Source organism: Phaethon aethereus, assembly GCF_964289735.1.
Source record: "Phaethon aethereus genome assembly, chromosome: 5".
NCBI classification, from domain to species: Eukaryota; Metazoa; Chordata; class Aves; order Phaethontiformes; family Phaethontidae; genus Phaethon; species Phaethon aethereus.
In genome coordinates, this window is record NC_138579.1 from 5,113,691 (window position 1) to 5,134,270 (window position 20,580).

Sequence of the window (20,580 nt, forward strand, 5' to 3'; positions counted from 1 at the left end):
TTAATACACAGCCAGGAAAAGATATTATATGACTTTTAAATCCTTGTTCTGACACAGTTTCTACCATTACAAAGTAAGTGGTTGTTAAACACCAGAAAGACTCCCACAGGAAAGAATTACATGCATCAAAGCCTGTCCCATCTGCTGATTAGACAGAGTTGTTAATGCACAGAATACGGGAGCCTAAGGGGGAAACAGTACCCTCTCAGCAGCGACTAGGTATGAAGCAGTGCTTTGGGGGAGGTAACAGGCTGAGCATTACCCCCAGAAGGTGCCCTCGCATCAGAAATAGGGCACAGGTACAACTAGTCTGATAGGCATCTCATAATAATTCATGAGGTAAGCAAGGTCAGGACAGAAAAGCTTAAAGATTAATAGTTTAACAACCTGAAGTAGACAAGGAAATACTTAAAAGTATACAAAAATAAAAATATTTCAGGTGTAGGCAGCATATGCAATCATTGGATACAGCAGGTATAAACCAGCAAACACCCTGCTACTAATGCACAGCAGTACTTACAGTGCATAATGACTGCACCATAACACGTTACAAAATATTTTAATAAGTTCCACTGCAAAATACTACAGGTATTCATTCACTCAGAACACAGTTCAAGGGTAGCAGACTGTATTCCAGATATCTTCTGTATTTTTTTTGTTTATATAATTTACACATTTTGAATTTCAAGTTACTCTTCATTTTTCCCCAGAGGAAGAAAGGGGAGAAAATACAATAAGGTCACTGACTGCTTCAGCTGCCGCAAGCTTCTGGGCTTTGCTCTTGACTGGAGTGAAGGGAAGTTCAGCATCCAGCATTGGCTGTGGGAGAAATCAGAGTGTGAAGGAAGCGTTGGAGGAACAATTATCTGCTCTGCAAAATGCTGCTGCAAGGACACAGGAAATAAGCTAATAGCAAATTACCCTTTCTCTAATGACATCTATATAAACACCCGACCAACAGTACTTACTGTCAGGCAACTGCTTATGTATGCTAGGTGCCTGTCTACTTCAGAGGCCACTTAAATATCGTGGGACAAAAAATAGCAGAAAATGCTTTTGACAAGGGAGAAGCAGCGTGCAATTCTCTTGCCCCTCAGTACTGTGGACACATCGCAGCTTTAGGATAAGCAAAGTGCCAATCTGTCAGGCAGATCTGAAACCTGCAGCAATTCAGTAGATGTACTAAGTATACTGAAATGTGCCTGCTTAAATACGATACTGTTTAAAAGCAAGAGCCTCAGTTCAAAAATCATGTATCGCTGTAAGTACCATGACTTTCCTAAGAGAAATTTTGCAAGCTCATTTCCAAACATAAAATAAGAAGGGAATATGTGGTCCATTTCAAGCAGTAATCCATATTTGAAGAGCACTTTTCACGAGACCAAGGAAACTGTACACCCAAATTCTTTTAACACTTGGGGAAGTTTTTGCACACCTGCTTCTCCCTGTTGAATCTTACTTCCAGCTCTAAAAGATAAGCCATAAGAAGTCATAAGGCCATAAGAAAAAAGGGATGGGACAGATCTGGAAAACCCCAAGAAGAAAGTGGAAGGCAGAGGCTAGGCCCTTCAGTATGTTAGTAAATACTTACAAGGAAATTCACAAGAACTATAATTTAAAGGATCAATCTGATAAGAATCAAACATTCTTCTGTTAAAAATGGCTTGATTCACCCCACACTCATCATGTGCAATAAGGAATAACAACGTGAGCCCAAGCAGGGAGACAGGAATCGTGGCTTGTATTTGGAGGAAGTTATATGAATTGGCTTGATAACATCTTACAGAGTTTAATTTACTTTGTGCAGGAACTGATTCTGTAACATGCAGATTGCCTTAGTCAAATAAATCTGAAGGTCAACTTACCATATCAAAAGGATTTCTGTCAATGGATGTCACACATGAAACACCTGAAAAATCAGATTATTTCATTTAAAAATAAAAAGTCTGATGCTGCCAAAGCTAAAAACCACAGCATTGTTTTATGCATTTACTGAAATAAAAAAACAGCTCTAAACTGTATTTACTTCTACTTCAAGCCTTTTATATTAGCTTTCTCCTTCACATATCACATGGAAACTATATAGAAAAATCTGAAGGGCACTGTTTGCTCATGTGCAACGAATGTGTAAGTCATACTAGCTAAAGGAGGTTTTGCTCACAGCATACACAGATTAGCCAAGCTGCAGTGATGGCGATTTCAAAGAGTAATAGTTAGACTATTATAACACTTTAGAATAATCATAAGGCCCCAGCAATACCACACAAACTACACTAAGCAGGATTAAGATATGCACCTGTTTGATGTATTTTTGGTTCTCCAGACTGAACAAAGTTACTCTCTGTGCAGGTCTCCTTCTCCGGACTGCACATGACAATATCTTGTCCTTGTTGTTCTGCAGATAGTTCCATCTCTTCCATGCCATCCATTACTTCTAATTCACTGCTACAATTTTCCAGCACCTGAAAAAGAGGAATTTTAACTGTTCCTTGCCTTATGAGAGGCTAAGATGTCTGCAGTAGCTATATTTGCTTCCCAGAGAGCCAAAAGGAAAGCATCAGTGAAATCAGATGGACATGAGGCAGCACCTATGCCACTAGGAAGCTTTCTTATTTTCTGTGTTGTCTGCAATAAAAGAATATTTGTCAGCTTTTGATGCAGAAGCACAAAGGTGAAAAGGTAGCCAGGCCATTCTGAGTTTACAGAAACCAGCATGTCCCTGCTGTGTCAAACATACATCTAATCTGCAGTTAGACTTTACCTCAAGAAAAGCCTACCAGCAATACTTAAAGATTATCACAGTTTTTCCCAGAGCGTGACATCACCAACAAGCAATTTGTCATTTGACAGGGAAAGGATGAAGTAAAAGGCATAAGAACAAGTTAGTAACCAGTATTTTTTAAATATATATTATATATATGGAGAGGTGGGGAGAGGAAATGACTGCTGTAGTCAGACACAGATCCAAGCAGTAAACAATAAAAGTAAGATTTTCCGCTTCCAATGAAAGGTACTAAAGGATGATTAACTGCAAAGCAGTGGCCTTCACTGAGTAGCACAGTATCATCTAAATTATGGAGGCTGCATTCCTGATTTTTTAAGGCTGCTCAAATATAGGCAATGTCACCAAGTCCTCAGACATTGCAGGGCATGGATTGCTGGACTCCAATACTCGTATTAGTAACACTGCTCTTGCTATACTTAAAGAGTGTAACAGCCAACGCGCTGCCTGTTGCCTTTAGTCATGGTCCCCAATTGCAAAAGCATTTATAAAAATTCACACCAGAAAACAGGTAATAGACTTCAAGGAACATTACTTGCCAAAGTGACAAGTGTCATCATACAGGAGTCAACAGGACCTCCAAAAGATAGGTCCCAAACAGCTAGATAAGGTCCCCAAACTGCAGCAGTCCCTATCTATGTCCATACTGAGAAGGAAAAAGCACCAGCCTGAGGAATACAGAAGATATCTTGATGAGGATTTGATTAGAAATCCATGTGTCTGGGGCTCAGAAAAAGAATACTTTTTTTGCTAATAATAATAAAATATTTAAAGCACATAAATGAACTAATCATGACTTACCTTAGTTCCCTCTACTATGCCAGTAACAGGACAGTGCTCTTCTGCAACTGCAGAAATGCTAAAAGAGAAACCAAAATGCTTTCATTCTTCTCAATCACCTTCATCAGTCACCTTCAATCATCTTTCTTACCCAGCTGATCTTACAATTTGTTCTACAATTATGCTTGCTTGTTTGGCACTGGTCAAATTATACCAAATTTTCTGGGAAAAAAAATAAACTTCTACCCCAGCAGCAAAACTCTTAATATTTACTTGAGGGAAGGAAAAGCCACAGGGACTTTGCAACCTTTATGGCTCTCAAATTGGAAGGTAACATTCAATGGGTATTAATATTAATTCTTTCAATTAAAATGATACAATTATTTGTATAAAGTTAATTAAAAGCTGCCTTAACATGTCTACCTTTGTTCGAGAAAACCACCAGGGAGTTTTTCCAGTGGGGGAGTTTTTCCAGAGGGAAATTGGTGCATTTTCAAATTTTGTACTGGGTGGAAGGCTTTGAGCTCTGGTGGTGTTTGTTTTGCAGTTGTATCCTCAGGGTTATGAAGAACAGAAGGAATGCTCTGAAGCAAAGCTCTACTGGATGATCCTGGAGTTGTCAGTTTTTCAGAAGTCCGCTGGGAAGATCTGCAAGGTGTCTTTGAAAGCAAGCCTGGAAAAGTGTGTTTAATGTTTCATTACTACAGCAGTTTCCAGAAGATGAAATTAACTGTTTGGATTCTAGCTAGCAACACTATTGTTTTCTGCTCACTGAATTGTGTTATACAAATATCATATTGAAATCTTATATACACTGCAAGGAGAAATTGAAAAAAGATGACAAGAGTAGGTTAATGAGTTACAAAACTACCTTAACTCTAGCTGAGCAATTTAGTAATTGCTCCCCCTTCACAAAAAACCTGAAATAATGAGACTTGCTGTTCTTATTAAAAAGTCTAGCTGGTGAAAGCTGTTATTAATTTCTACCTTTCACATTAGATAACTTTAATAGAATTAAAGACAGAGATTCAGAATTGATTCTTATAACAGATTCTCTGCTAGAGATTGCTTAACCCAGTGTTGCTCAAAGCTTTTCAGAAGGTCTCCTCTACTAACAAGAGGCATAGAAAAAATTGCTAGGCTTGTGATAAGAAATCTACACACACGAAAAAATAAACTGGGAAATTCAAAAGTCAACTTATGAGTTAGAAATGGGAGACAAGCAGAATGGCTGCAAAAGAGTCAAGATTAATACTGGCTTCACATAGACTGCAGTAAGTACTGAAAATAAAGTTATATTTTGAGTATCTGCTCAAAAAACACCCTATTGGACAGCTTCTATAGCAGACTGGAATCATGTTACAAACTTGTTGAACATGAATACAGATTATGGGTATACTCTATTTGCAGCTTTGAAGACAGCACTGCGAGAGATTTAGTTTGAAAAAATCCCAGTTCCTGTTTTACGAGAGGACGACATTAGCCTGCATTGACTTTGATGAACAGGTTCATCAGCTAAGTCTGGGAACACCCAGATTAAAACTTTAGTGTTAAACACATGCTGAAAAAACATGAACCAGCTGCTTTTAGCTCTCTGTCTAAGCAGAGATTCCATACTGCCATGATCACTCAAATCAGTATGTTCATATAGAACAGTCTACTTTGGATCCCTGATGTAATTAACCACTAGTTGAAATAGTGCCCAATACTGGAGTTGTGTCCAGTATAAACAGCATAATTCCTCTTCCCAATGGGATTGGTAAAACTCTCTTCAGTACTTTCAGGTTATAGAAAGCACAATAAAGCTTCTCCCACCTGGAAAGGTTTTCACAGGGCTTTCGATTCTGAAAAATCCTGCTTCAAAAACCACTTTTTCTACTTCTGGTAGCTTCTCCTGATGTGTACCATCAGCAGCTCTGTCATGCCTCATTTTATCTCTCATAGCTGCTTTTATGGCAGCAAGTCGGTTTCGGGCAGCAGTTCTTCCAGCCGCTCCCAGGTTTGGTTTAGATACCGCATTTGGAATAGCCTTTTTCTGAAATTGTAAGAAAGTCTAGGTCACATCAGGAAGTTCCAGATAGAAGCAATTGCACATGAACATGTACACAGCTGCTGGCCATGCATAGAGACAGCAACAGGCAAGAGACATGCTGGAGACAAGGTCTCTGTTCACCTCCAGAATGTCTTGGACTGCCATTCAGCTATTAGGTTGATTTGTGATGACAATATTAAGGATTTTTCGTATTGAGCCTGTGGTTCAGAAATGCTCAGCACAACTTTTTTCTAACAGCTCCAGTTAACGTTTTTGGAAACAGTGGGATACAAGGACTCCTAGTGGCAGGTAGATAAAGCAACCGCAGGGCAGACACCAGCCAGCCAGCAAAGTCTCTCCTGGTGGTCAGTTTTTCCACAGAAGTTTTGCGTCTTGTACCATCTGTTGGGTTCTGACATTTATAGGCAGATCACACAGACTACATTCCCGCCAGTTTCCTGTGCCTGGAGTTTCTTACCGACCCTCATATAATTTTGATGACTAGTTGAGCAGTCTCAAGGAACTGGATGAAGTTAGAAGCAATAATATATTCCAAACCAAAGAGTAGATGAAATAGCTTGCATTAAAGCTTATTTTGCAATAAGCAATGACTTATTTTGGATAGTGTCAGAACCATTTGTGCTTAGAGAACTGGCAGTATAATGCTACCCTTGGTACTGTATTAATGGGACACCATTATAATTTAGCACTCACGGCTCAAAACTGGCCATCACTGCCAAATTCCTGGGTAGTTTCCTTTTCCATTAAGCCAGTGCCAACACCAGTGGCCCAGAGAAAGTATTCTACATCTGAAGGGTAAATGTCTCTTCTAAATTTAACAGACTTGCCTTATTATCAAAGAGTCATTGTTAATTCTTAGTTCTAAAGTTCCTAGCCAAAAGAGGCAACTAACATTACAAACAAGAACCAATACAAGCACACTTGCGAGAGACAAGGGAGAATGGTGCACTTTGAGAGGAATTTCACTGAATTTTAAAACATTAACATTTAGACAAGCCAGATGAATAGGGCGTTAGAAGAATACTCTTCTTAAATGGAAGTTCCATTATTGCAATAGCAGCTTATTAGTTGTTTTAGATATCTCACCACACTGTTGCATCTTGATGCCTTAGGAGACACGCTTTAGGGGCACTTCATACCTTGACAATTGCTTTGTTTGGGACATCAAGTGGTTGCCAGTCATTGTCTTGAAGCCTCTTCAGATTATCAAATTTTTTATTCACATCTTCAACCTATTGGAAATCCCAGAGAAGTCCAGGTTTAATTTGCAAGACTTCTCAGATTCACAATAGAACAGTGTTTCATAAAATCAGGTAACAAATTTAAGCATAGTCATGCATTTAGGTACTTCAAGCGATGTTAAGTATTAAACATTCTCATACTGTTGACATGAAGCTTACACTAACATACATAAACTTTGGATTAGATGATAAGACTGGCATAATTTCTGTAGTGTAAAGGTTAGTAGGGGAAGTATAGAATCGATGTTAGTAAGAACTAACATCTAAAATCAAAGAGCTGGTTTACAATCTGTTCTCATACTGAACTTAAGCACTTTGACAATGGTTGCATTTAAGGAATGCAAAAGAGCACGTTGCATAATAGTCTTTACTCAAGCAAACACGAGTCTTCCATTATGTAGGAAACGCATCATGCAAGTTTGTTTGCTCTTTCAAACTGCTGGCGTGAACAGCATCATGATGCAGCCTGTGCTCGTTCATGAAAAGCTAGTTCTGCAGCATTATCTCCTCCCTGACTGATACTCAACGCAACAGCCTTGTTCTCCTTAGGCTTTGTAATGGAGACACTTGCCTCACTTGCTGGTATGGCCATACAAAGCTTATTTACGTACAGCAGACCAGTCACTGAAGTGACAAGTCCTTTACACCCTCCCTGAAACTCAGAGGACACAAGCAAAAAACTAATGCAAAAAGAGGCAGAGTTAGCAATTCTGCTACTCCCAGTTTATCTAAAGGAAAAAGTGGAGATGCTCAGGAGAAACTTGAGCGGCTCCCAGATTCACGGTAAACATAGGTAAACCCTATTTTTCAAGCTACTGGTTCTAGCAAAAGTTCCTCTCAGATATCTCTGATGTCTAAGCAGGTCAAACCCTTAACACTTTCTGATGGGAATTAAAGACCTACAACTAGGACCTTAACAATAAATCAATCTTTGTATTTGATTTAACTAGTTACAAGTTCCTTTGTTGAATGCCGATTTACAAATCAGCATTAATCTGGGGTTAAACCATGACAACTGTCAAAAGCCATTTTGATAATTTAGAATATTATATTTCATTCTGAAACCAATGGAAGTATCAACAGAGAGAGAGGTGAAGGTTTTCTACCACCCAAGCTCACCCCTAAATAAAGTTGTTATTGTTTCTGTGGTATTCTTATACTGAAACATGGAACCCCTACTTTTCAGGTGAGCTCCAGGAATTTTCCAAAAGCTCCCAACTTTTGGTCCAGGTAGACATTGTGACTGTATCCTCACTCCAAACCAGAATGAGATTTGGCTACACCCTTTCATTCCAGAGAAAAACGGGATACACAGGCCACAAAAAGACACGACAGATGAAATGGTCCATGAATTATAAATCATAGTACACCAACTCGTACTATTCACTATCAGAAAATGTTAAACAAGGACCTGCATTTTTCATATTAAAAAAGTCAGAATCTGAATATTCAAAAAAAGATGGAATAGTTTAAATCCATTGCTCATAAATAACACCATCAACTTTATTCTAGTAGGTTAGCATGCAAGTACATACCTGAAAATTAACCATGTCCCAAAATCCATCTAAGTCTGTACACGTTGTTTCTTTTTCACCTCGTTTAAATTCACAATTATCCACCAGTCCTTCAAACTGTTTAAACCTTTCTGCTATGAGCAGTCTTGTCTGACCAACTGTAGTGCGAATAAGATCTTTAGCTGATAGCAACAGAAAACAATAAAGTACACCTTTGAATAATCCATCATTTCACAATTGATTTCATTATTACAAGAGTCTGGAATTTGTTTATCATTTGAACTAACTTCCCCTAGTGCAGACCTGCAGTACAATTCACCTATTCATTGAACTGCTCTAAACTTGCTTCCTTCCAAAAGTGTTACGATCTCTGTAAGTCTTTACGATAAGCACTGATGAGTCATCTTCATTGTCCCAGATAAGGACATTTATTCTATGTTAAAACCTAATTTTTGGTTGAAGTTCAGCTTGGTTAAAGTTCATACATTTAAATACTCTTAAAACTGACAAGAGAAAAACTTTTGATAGGCGCTTTTTTCACTTCAGTGTCAACCACTATCATGTCAAGCACTACACTTAAGTTTTAGTATTAGGAGATAAAGCATGCTTTTTGTCTTGAGGCAGATACAACTCTAAAAACTTTATCTAATACAACTTTTGCTAAGTGCTGTAGACAGTGTTATTTTGCAAATATATTCAGATACATGTACATCCCTCTGTCCCCTTCAATTACTGTAACACTCCTTCTCATGCCTACTACAGCTCAGTCTTACCATCCTCTGGAATGTCCAGCTCAAATTTTCCATCCCACTGGAGGCACTGAGACATCAGCCTCTCTGTCTCAGACCGAAGAATATTTCTAAAAATAAAGGGAGAGTGAAGAAATAAGTTTTTTGAGAATATTCTAACTGCTGTCACTACTTGTGACTATTGATGATTACTATCCTTTTGCTTTCAGAGAAACTACACTGTCTTTGAGCAGCAGCCTGGTTTAGTTTGCTGACTGGCTGAGATGCAATTCCTTTTCCCCTTGTGTTCCTTAGGATGCACAATATAAAAAGAATATAAAATTCTTTACTTGCACTGTTAGTGCAATACAAAAGGGAAGATAGGAATGTGTGCCTACTCAGGTCACTGCTGACAGACACCAACCATCATAAGCTAATTTTATAGCTAATCATAAGATGTCTCCTTACTCATGTTAAGGACCCCTACACCGACAACAGGGAAGTGAAACACAGGAACACAAACCTGAAATAGGGCACATCATGCTCTTGCTCTCTCACATCATCTGACTTCGTTTTGAGTGCTGTTGTATCTGTAGAGATAGGAATTGTTTCATTTGATCTCTGAATGGAAGTTTTCTCATCTGATTCACTTGCTAAAAAATATGAAAGGCATTTGTTCAGAATCTGGTGAAAACTAAAAACATTGGAACAATAAACTAAGTATGAACTTCCTACCTTTTTCTCCTTTCAAACTTGTAGGGGTTTGCTGTTCTTGAATGTCTTTACCATCAGGTGAAACAGGACTTTTAAAATTAAGCTCTTGTGCATTAGTTTCACTGGATTTTTCAATTATATTACTGGAAACAAACAAAAAGTACATTCAGAGTTAAGACACATTGAGAAACTGACATCAAATATGGCCAGATACACAAAAATGCCCCATTTGGTAGGCGATCTTACATTCAACACTACAGAACACAAGCAATTCCTATTAAAATTAATAAATCTGTGCGTATATGCATATATATATATATGGCACAAGTCCCTGATTTATGAAGCTGCTTTACTTTAAATCAGACAGGATTATAAGTTATACAGCTTGCTTTGCTGTTCTATTAAGCCCACATTTGATTAAGCAATTATAACAGCCACAATGATTAGGTGTTTCAACATCACAAGTTTGTTACACAGGGAATCTCTCTACAGAAAGAAAATGTTTCCTGTAGCATGACAGAGAGGTTCACTTGCATTTTAGGCCATCAGAAGAAAGAATCTTACACTGGAGATTCTGAAAAATCCCAGAAAGCATCAGGTGTTAAAAATGCATTTGCCCTAGAAGGAGTCATGGGTGTAACTTTGTAAGTTGCTAATCCATTTAACGGTTGAAACACAAAGTTTTGAGGTGCAAAAGAGCGTGTTCTGGGTCTCCCTGGAGCAGAATTGTTTTTGTTTTCCACTGAGGTTTGTTCCTGTTGAAGTTCTACTGATGCTGAATGTTTAGAATCAGCTGCAGAACCTTTCATCACTGGATCCAGTTGAGCATTGTTATCCACTTCATGTTTAGAAGGAATTACCTATAGAAGCACAAATAAACAAAGTGAACACTACATTATCAAATCAATGAAGTCTTTACTATGGGCATGAGCTGAATTATAATATGACTGTCTGAAAGCCACCAGGAAGAGAATAGTTTCAGATAAGTCGCTTTCTACAATAGCCTATGTGTACAGAAGTCATGATTTACTAATAGGCCCAACTGGTTTTGACACCTGCAAATCAGTCTAGCAACAGGGGTAGCACTTCACCATGAGGAGTGCAACAATCCACTAAAGGGGCTAAAGTAGCAGAACACCTCACCTACCAAAACAGTAATTAAAATTAGCAAACGCTTGCTCCCACTGCTAGAAAAAAAAATACTTTAAGTTGATAAGCTCCTCAAGAGCAGAATTACTGGCTCCAAATCCAACTAGGCCTGTTGAATAATCACAGTTTATACACATACTGTAATCCAAAGACAGAAGAACAAGCTAAATTAAGCTGATAGCTGAGGAATGCAGCCCAGGACAAGGAGAATACAAGTGCAGTTAGGACCACAGGATGTCATTCAAAGAGGAGAAAAAGTTAATCGGTATGTTGAGCCTACATTCCTATCGGATGAGTGACTAGATATGCGTTCTGAATGACTTTCTCAGATACATATACTGAGATATTTGACCTCAAACCAGCCCAAAGGGCTGTTTTTTTCCGAAAATATGCATCTTCAATCCACTGAAAGTCTTGTTATACTTTAGATACCCTTGCTTGGAATGTAAGCCTTGAATTCAACTTTTAACACACTTCTTGTAACGAGACAACTGAGGTTACAGCAAGAGTTTAACTGGCAGCACAAAGCAACTCCTGCCTATGAAGAGGTACTTAATCTAAGTGAAGATATAAGTGCCTCTTACCTCCTGTCAGTGTTTGTACGTGACTGCACCAGTTTTAAGAGAATACTAGAGCACAGCTGCAGTTATGGAAACAGGAGTGGAGATGGAAGGTGTGAGGGAGACACGAGGGGAGGGGGAATAATGGAGTGCAAAGAAGGAGAAACATCATTGATGTTTCTTGCACAGGATCGTCAGCGCATGAATGCATACGCAGATTGTTTGGGAACCTGGGTTGGAGGGCTATGATGAATTCACTTACTGCTGTCTCTATATAGAGGTAGAAAAGTTTTGTTATAGCAGTGACACTAAGAACCACAATGACTGCCTTTAATTATGATAAATCATATTGACCTTGCAGAGAATAACATTTCCAGCTTTATTTTTTGGTGCTTCAAAACCTAAAAATGCATTTATTTCTTAACTTCTAGAGTCTCATATCACTACCTGAGCAGGAAAAGGATACATTCAGAGTATGTTTCAAAAAGGAATGAACTGCACAAAATTTACATACACTAGATAAAAACCAGCAAACTAAGCAGGCTTTTTTTTTTAACTAAACATCAGGCATCAGATGTATCATGTAAGAATTTGTCTAATTTAAGTCATTGTCCAGATCCTGAGTAGTAATCAAGTCATCCATATAATCAAACTATATTTGATCTTAATTTTAAAAATACAGCAATATAAATTCTATATAAAAAATTCTATATAATAAATTCTATATAATAAATTATATATAAAAATACAGCAATATAAATATATACACGTCTTCCCAAAATCTAGCTTATTAGTGAACTTACTACTTCTGTGCTTAAACACAACTATATTTGAGGTACAATTACACTACAATTTGTTATTTCCTCTTAAATCACTTTTATTGCTTTTACATTTCAAATATTAAATGACCTACCTCCGTGATGTCAGGTTTGACGGCTTGCTTCTGCTTTCCTACATTTGCTGTCTTTCTCTGTGACTGGTTACCTAGAATGAGAGAAACTCCCAAAGGTCAAAAAGGATCTGATTAATACAATCTTTCACCAAAAGATTGTCATAAAAGTCCAGTGGTTAAAGACAGGGAGAGACTGTTTTGTTTCTTGAGTGGGAGGTAGCTAGAAGGCAGACACCTAATTGCAAAAGTTCGTTCAAAAGAAAACCTGGCCTAAGATTTAACAGCCTATTGAGAGATCTATCACGAAGAAAGGAAAACAGATTCATTAAGCCGTTAGTCTTTAGATGTTGTCATATACTAAAAGTAAGTGTCACCTTATTTCCTTTAAGGCTGAAGAGATAGTGTCAAGGCAATCTGAGTTCAAATCTTTAATTTCTATATGGCATAGGACTTCTGTAGTTGAGTTGAAACCAACACTAACACAGCTGTGCTTTCAGCCTAGGGGTTAAATTCTGTCACGTATAATACAAGGGATACTGCAAAACATTCTGGAGAATATCCTAAGAATATATATTAAAAATTTTCCCTTCAGAATCCATCATGTTCCCCTATTCTAGTAAACAGACAAACATGGACAAAGATAAATTCCTGACCTGAAGAACAAAGGCTCTCATCTCTTCTAGAGGTATGATTTAATTAATAATCATATGTCCTTAAACAGCAATACACCAAACTGGCAAATCTTTACACCGGTCCTGGTTTTGTCCTTTCAGTTTACAACTACCATATGGAAACTGATGCTCCAAAACTGATGGATTTGATGGGAAACTGTCCCAGTGTTGGTTTCAACATCTGGATTTAAATATTGCAATAGAGTTCCAAATGAGAGTCTAAGTGATGTAGTATTTAGACCTTTTCTTACACGACAATTTGGCATGATTTACATACAGTCTATCTATTCAAAGGAGACAGTTACACAGCAGAATGTAAAATGCTAAGACCGTTCAGAATAAGCTGATCTGCATCTCTACAGCACAATAAAATGCCTGAGATTTGAGCAAGATCCTAAAGACAACAGAGTTGTCTTAGTATATCATTTGACGACAAATCTATCAGCAGCATATAAACATACATATATTGTTTCCAGCGCTTGCTTATCCAGTACTAGATGGTACCTCTTTGCAGCACACTATTCCAAGTACTTACTTATCAGGTTTGAGCTACACAAGCAGGACTATATTCACTGCCTCACTTACCAGCAGTAGCAGCAGTAGCTGTTGTTTTCAGCACCTGCCTAGCTGCAGAGGTGGCCGCTCTGGTGATTCTTACATTTGAGGTTGTCTGGACTGTAGTCTGCAATACTATAAGAAATGTTAATTCCAGAGATTTCAAAGCTTAATATGAAGCTGTATTCAAGTAATATAATTGAAAGTTTACATTTTGTAGAAATCAGAAAAGTGCACTAGCAATTATTAGTTGTGTTAGTTTGCCAGAATCAACAGGGTGTTTTTGTCAGTTCAGTGCAAGCAGGGCTAAACATGGACAGCACAGCTCAGCCTTGGCATCAAGGCAATGCTCTGAAGAATCTTGATTGAAGACGGTTTTGTTGTGCAGTAGTACCTCCAGGACCTAATAATATCACGGTACCAGTGTGCTAGATGCCATGTACAAAGCTTGAGGAACCCTTCTCAATGTTCCCCAGAATCAGATTCAGCATCATCTCTATTTTACAGATGAAGCTTTCTAGACTAATAACTTGCTGTGGATATTTGCACATCTGGAAGCTTAAGCAAACCACCTGTGTAACCAGGTGATTCCCCGGCCACTATATGGAAGTATTTTAAGGTCTAAATTTAATGTAATCTAACAGAGTATTCTTAAGATGAATTGCACCTGAAATATTTTATAAAATATGACAAGTTCATGCACTGTATTACCCATCTTAATAATTTTCATCTTTGTATTTTAATACAGTTTCTAATATCCTTTAAAAATGACAGCATATATGCACAGAAAAATTTAACAAGAGCTCTTTATTTCATACCTTCCCTTTCTACATCTGCCTGAAATCTGGTAGTCCCACTTGGTTACTGTTAATGCTATTTCTGTTTTTAATGTCAGGCTGAAATTCTGTGGAAGCTAGAATTTCAAGTTGGGAAAAAAACTACTAGATAACTAACTATACCATTTGATTTATCTAAACATTCATTTCCCTAACATTTTTTTACTAGCGTTTAAATACATACAATGCATATTCTTGATTCAGCAAAAAAGGAATAGTCAAGTCTAGTGGATAACAGTTTTTCAAAAAATTTAATTTTTTAATTGTTATATCAAACACTGATAATAGATCTTTCCAGTATTCACCAAAGGCACTACTGAAACTTATTTAAATAAAGACCTGCTGCTTGCTGATTTAATTAAATTAGCAAGGCAAAAGTCATTTTACTCTGAATTACTGAATATCTTGCATTAACATCAATATTCCACATGACAGCCTTATCTACTTGAGGCACGGACATCACTGTGCTATCAGAAAGAATTTCTAATCAAAAGTATTCTACTCCCTTAAAGGTAGCATGTGTTGGGGTTGTTTGTTGTTTTCTTAAGAAATGTATGTAATTGTCACATAGAAAGTGACAGATACAGAAAAGGCTGTTGTAAAATACGAAAATGTAAGATTGCACTTCTCATTTATTGAAGAAGACAATCACACATTTACTTAGTTGCACTAGTGTGCATCAGAAGTTTGGGCTCCTGTCTCCAACATTATATGCGAATGTGCTTTACCAGTAGGCTATCCTTTTCCAAACCTTTTTCAATGCTGACTTACGCAAGCAGTTTCACTGAGAGACCACAGACAACAGCGTATCTGCTGTATAGACAGAAGAAAGAGTTCACTGAAAATATTTAGAGCTCATACAATCAGCTATTTTTCAGGCTACCCACAATACCAAGGAAAACTCAATTTTACCTATGTCAGCTATTCTTCATCTTTCCAGGTGAAGTCACTTGCTCTTCTGTAATAGCAGCAGCTACTACATGTGATATTCTTCTTAGAGACAAACAGAAAGCTCTGCACAGCTCCAGATGCTAAGGCTGCTAGCATCGTGCAATTCTGCCTACTGACTTTTTCCCTCTCCTAGGGTGAATAATCAGTAACCAGGACAGCTAGTATCCTGCATTCAATTTCCCACAGCCTATAGAGACGACAAGTACATGCAATACCTAGAGCCACACACATGATAATCTGCCAGCTGCTGCCCTTGTCATAGTTGGTAGGAATGGCCATCCTAAAAACTCCTCCTGGTTTCCTACACCCAAAACTGTACTGTGGATCTCTCCCAAAGATGTTCCTCGCCTCCCTCCTGTAATGTCACAACGACTGACTCAGGAAAAAAACAAACAGCACCACCCTTTCAGATTCAAATGTAGGGATCCTCCTACTTCCATACCTTTCTCTTTTTCAGCTGCATTGTCTGTACTCATCTGTTTACGACCTGCTTGTGTAGGGCGCACACTATGCCCACTGGCACAGACCTACAAGAGAAGATAATTTTTTGTGAAGTATCAGATTTCCAGAAATGAAGCAGCCTAATTTCTTTCCCCATCTTTCTATCCAAGGCTCCAGTAAAACAAATGGTCAAATAATTTGTCACAAAGGGCTTTAAAGAGACATTAAGGATAACTAAAAAAGCTCATTTTAGACACGTGTTAACATGCATTATCCAACTAATTAACAATTTGTCAGAAAAAGAATGAAGAAAAATATTAAGAAACAGTTTCAGTTTACTTTGAAACTAGGTGCCAGTTACTGCCACATCTTAGTACATATTATGTGTTTTAAAAATCAGTTTTCAGAAAAAAAAAAATCAGTATTAACATAGTTGTCCCTTTGTAAAGTTATAACTGGAAATCCTTCAAATGCATTCAAGTTTTGTAAGACAAGATTGCTAGATTCAAAATATAGCTTCTTTTACAATTTACTGATGCTGAAATTCCTCAAAAAACCCCACTTTTTTTATACAAGTAATAGCAGAAGGGACTGCCAAAATTCACATTAAAAATACGCCAACAGTGAATGATTTTTGAGTGATGAACTGACTCTTCATCATCTGCATTCATGACAGACTTTCTGCTTTCAAGGGAGATGCACTGGTTCTCCAAGCCAAAACCCAAGTATGTAACTTCAGTCTCACTACTACCTCTACACATATTTGCAGTCCTCGTTGACTACAATATTTTGTATTGAAAAACTGATCCAGAAAATCTGTGCACTTTTCTCTGTTTGTACTGACCCAAAGTCTCTGTAGTTCAGTTCAGCACAATAAGGTCTATCAGCTTGCTGACAGATTTTCTGATCTAATTTGCCTTTCTCACCAGGAAAACATCCTTAGGGACAGCACTCAACTTGTAAGCATACAACCCTGAGTTATGATCTGAAGGATAATTGCATCCTTTTCTCCAAATTTATTCAGAAGTTTATATAAAAAACCAAACCGTAGAGTTCTTAGATGCAGTTGGTATCACAGTTTTTTCTTCTTGCTTCTTGGCCTTTGATCGAGTAATCCTCCCAGAGAAAGCAGGAGCTGCCTGGAAACATCCCCAAGGAAACAAGAGTTAACAATACTCCTTTCCCCCCTCGTCACTCTTAGAGCAAGCAAGAAGCCCAAGTGTGAAAAGCAACATGCCAGTGCAAAATGGGTCAAGTGTATAATTTGAAAAACTTTCAAAGTCAAGTGGACTAAATAGGAACAAGTTACCAGTTCTAAAATAACTTAGCTGTTTCGTCTGTGGATGAATCATTACAGTTTCTGAACTGTGAACATAGTCATAAATGCAAAAACCAACATATCACTAGTACTATCATAAGGTTCAACAAGGCCAAGTGCAGAGTCCTGCACCTGGGTCAGGCAACCCCCCGTATCAATCCAGGCTGGGGGAGGAAGGGATGGAGGGTAGCCCAGAAGGACTTGGGGTACTGGTGGATGAAAAGCTGGACATGACCCAGCAATGTGTGCTCACAGCCCAGAAGCCAACCGCATCCTGGGCTGCACCCAAAGCTGTGTGGCCAGCAGGGCGAGGGAGGGGATTCTGCCCTTCCGCTCTGCTCTGGTGAGACCCCCCTGCAGTGCTGCGTCCAGCTCTGGAGCCCTCAGCACAGGAGACATGGACCTGTTGGAGCGGGGCCAGAGGAGGCCACAGAAATGACCAGAGGGATGGAACAGCTCTGCTGTGAGGACAGCTTGAGAGAGTTGGGGTTATTCAGTCTGGAGAAGAGAAGGCTCCAGGGAGACCTTATTGCAGCCTGTCAGGACTTTAAGAGGGTTTAGACAAAAGATGGGGACAGACTTTTTAGCTACTTTACCCTACTTTTTAGGGGTAATGGTTTTAAACTAAAAGAGGGAAGATTTAGACTAGATCTACGGAAGAAATTTTTCACAACGAGGGTGGTGAAACCTTGGCACAGGTTGCCCAGAGAGGTGGTAGATGCCCCATCCCTGGCAGCATTCCAGGTCAGGTTGGACGGGGCTCTGAGCAACCTGATCTAATTAAAGATGTCCCTGCTCATGGCAGGGGGGTTGGACTAGATGACCTTTAAAGTCCCTTCCAAGCCAAAGATACTATGATTCTACTATTTCCAGCTTTGTTTTAAAAAAATGAGCCAAATTGCACCCTTATTGTAAAATAAATATTATAAAGTATTTACAAAATAAAGTATTTATTTGGCATAACATACATAATTTTGCATACAAATAGAAATTTTAATATAGTATACTACATATACTTCATGTAGATATTTAATATTACTCTGATTACCTTCTCTCTTGGCTTCACTATGACTGGATCTTCAGGTACAAGCGAAAGAAATCCAGGTGCAGTTGGTCTATATAACCCAACTTTAAACACACCCTTTTTTGCTTTCTCCCTCTGCTCTCTCAGTTTTCGAAGTTCCTTTTCTTCTTTATAGCGCTGCAGCATTTCCTTGCGTTCATTTATCTTCTTGGTGGCTGCATTTGTAGACTGTTCTGAAGTAAAGATGGAAGACAGACAGGTTATAAAATCTTGAAGATATTTTTCTGCCAACAATAAGCAAGTCAGAAAATTTAAAAAAACTTTTTGAAGATAGAAGAAGAATATACCAAGTCAAAGAGCAGAAGACTGTCTGGAATCTGTGCCTGCAAGTTTCAATTAAAGTCTTCTGATGCAAATACATGTGATCTATTAGCTTGCTAAAAACTTCAGTTCTCTTAATTGCTTTAACCTTCCCCACTAAGCGTACTCAATGGTAAATTTCAACTTGCAAATATACCTCCCCAAATCTGCACCTGAGGGATTCTGTAAATTCATATCCATTTTACAGTGTACAGGCTGTTCCTGCAAGGTTATGAATATTAAACTTAACACTTTAACTACTTAGCTTATTTGTACCAGTTTCTCTATTCAAACCTTTGTAATGTCATTGAAAGACGAAGTCTAGGTCAGCTTTAGATACCAAATCTGCCTCAGGCTGAGAATAAATGAAGCAGGAGTTACATGAAAGAATAAAACCTTCAGATCATGCCAAACTTAAATTACATATCTGTCTGAAAAATTAGTATCCACTTAAACTTAAAATGTATTGAAGATAATCAAGATATACATTTCTTAAATTTCATATTTGACATAATTACATCAGGATTGCACTCCTTCCTCCGATAATCTTCTGCTATCAAAATACTGAAGGTGAAAATATTTCTAAAGAAATCTGTTACCGTTTTAAAGATTAAGTTAATTTCCTAGGCCACAAGAATCCAGGAGAGCCAGGGAGGCATAATTCAGTATATATGCAGGCCCTTTTTTCTGGGAGGAAAGGTAAGTCGTCAAAAACTAACAATATATAAAATAAAATTATACCATGCATTTACCCATTTATAATTATATATACCAAATTATCATATACAATTACCCATTTCTAAATGTACTTTAAGCACATAGCAGACACCAGTTATATGTTAGATAAGATTTTAGAGCAGGGTTTTTCATTTGAATGACAAAGCAATCATTAAGAGACTTCCCATTGAATATTAATAGCAAAACGCATTCTTCCTTTAGCTGCTGCAGACAAATCGGAGTAAAGCCTCATTCATACCACCAGAGCAGTGAGGAGGATAAAGCTGTATTAAGACTTTATTTTCTTGATTTTTTTAACAGTTAGAAGGACTGGTAGGTAGTAATTGGTTTTTAAAACTTAAATCTTTTCTTCAAATTAAAATGTTGACCACAATTAGGTTCCTGTGATAATGTTACGAAATCTACTTAAAGACATTTCTAACATTTTAAAAAAAGCTTTATAACAAGTCTTTACTCACTCTGTTTTACACTGCAGTTCTCTTGAGAGCACATTTCACTTGTCTCATTTAGTTGAGAAATCCCCCCCTCTTTTGAGAGCTGAACATTGACATCTGCCAATCCAAACTGTCTGCCCTTTTCAAACAACTTGTGTCTGTTCTCCTTTTGAAGCATTGATTTTCTACGTGCAACTTTTGTTCTGAGGGTTTCTGTACTTAAATCCTTTTTGTATCGACTGGCAAACTGAGAAGTAGCAGCCATCTTGATGACCCTAGACAAAAATCATAATGATTAGGAAAAAAAGCTGTCCACAATGTTTTGATTTGCCCTTTTCATTAGAGTTTGCATATTATGAACAAAGCCCTAGGTTCTTTGTTTCTGTATGTGTACCAGAGAAAATGCAAATGACAATTTCAGTAATGACTTTTCATTATTTCTCTTTATTTTATGCATTCAAGGGGCTAGTTTGTTAAGTAGTCAACAAGTCTGACACAGAATTCGTAAGGGATGCTGTGTCACTGCCAGGGATTGTCCTGCTGGTCTGTTTTCAACACAGATGTTTTTCAGGTTAAGGAGACAAGCAAGTAAATTACAAGGTTGTAGGACAATACTTGGAAGCAACATTGCTACTGAGAATTTAGATTATACCCTATCTGATGGCAAGGCATTTTTGCATCTTGGCACCATTTCCCAACCGAGTTTCCAGGATGCAACTGCAATACAATAGCCTTTATTTTAAGCAGGATTTCTCCCTACTTTTTTAACCTGAGGAAGACTTAATGCAAAAGTCAGTTGGTCTGTACATGCTGGGCTAACGGCAACGTAAAAAGCTCCA

General features: G+C 37.9%; 1 protein-coding gene across 1 annotated transcript; it reads right to left on the minus strand.

The window, feature by feature from the left end:
- Positions 1 to 696: 696 nt before the first annotated feature.
- On the minus strand, positions 697 to 20,006 carry DLGAP5 (DLG associated protein 5; the record flags this gene model as incomplete). Its single annotated transcript, XM_082000692.1, has 18 exons — positions 697 to 819; positions 1,866 to 1,909; positions 2,297 to 2,462; positions 3,584 to 3,641; positions 3,986 to 4,235; positions 5,378 to 5,597; positions 6,755 to 6,847; positions 8,392 to 8,552; positions 9,144 to 9,229; positions 9,622 to 9,751; positions 9,834 to 9,955; positions 10,377 to 10,672; positions 12,435 to 12,505; positions 13,670 to 13,774; positions 15,869 to 15,953; positions 16,914 to 17,006; positions 18,234 to 18,442; positions 19,766 to 20,006. The coding sequence occupies 18 exons, from the start codon at positions 20,004 to 20,006 to the stop codon at positions 697 to 699; spliced, it is 2,553 nt and encodes an 850-aa protein (XP_081856818.1).
- Between the last annotated feature and the right edge of the window lie 574 nt (positions 20,007 to 20,580).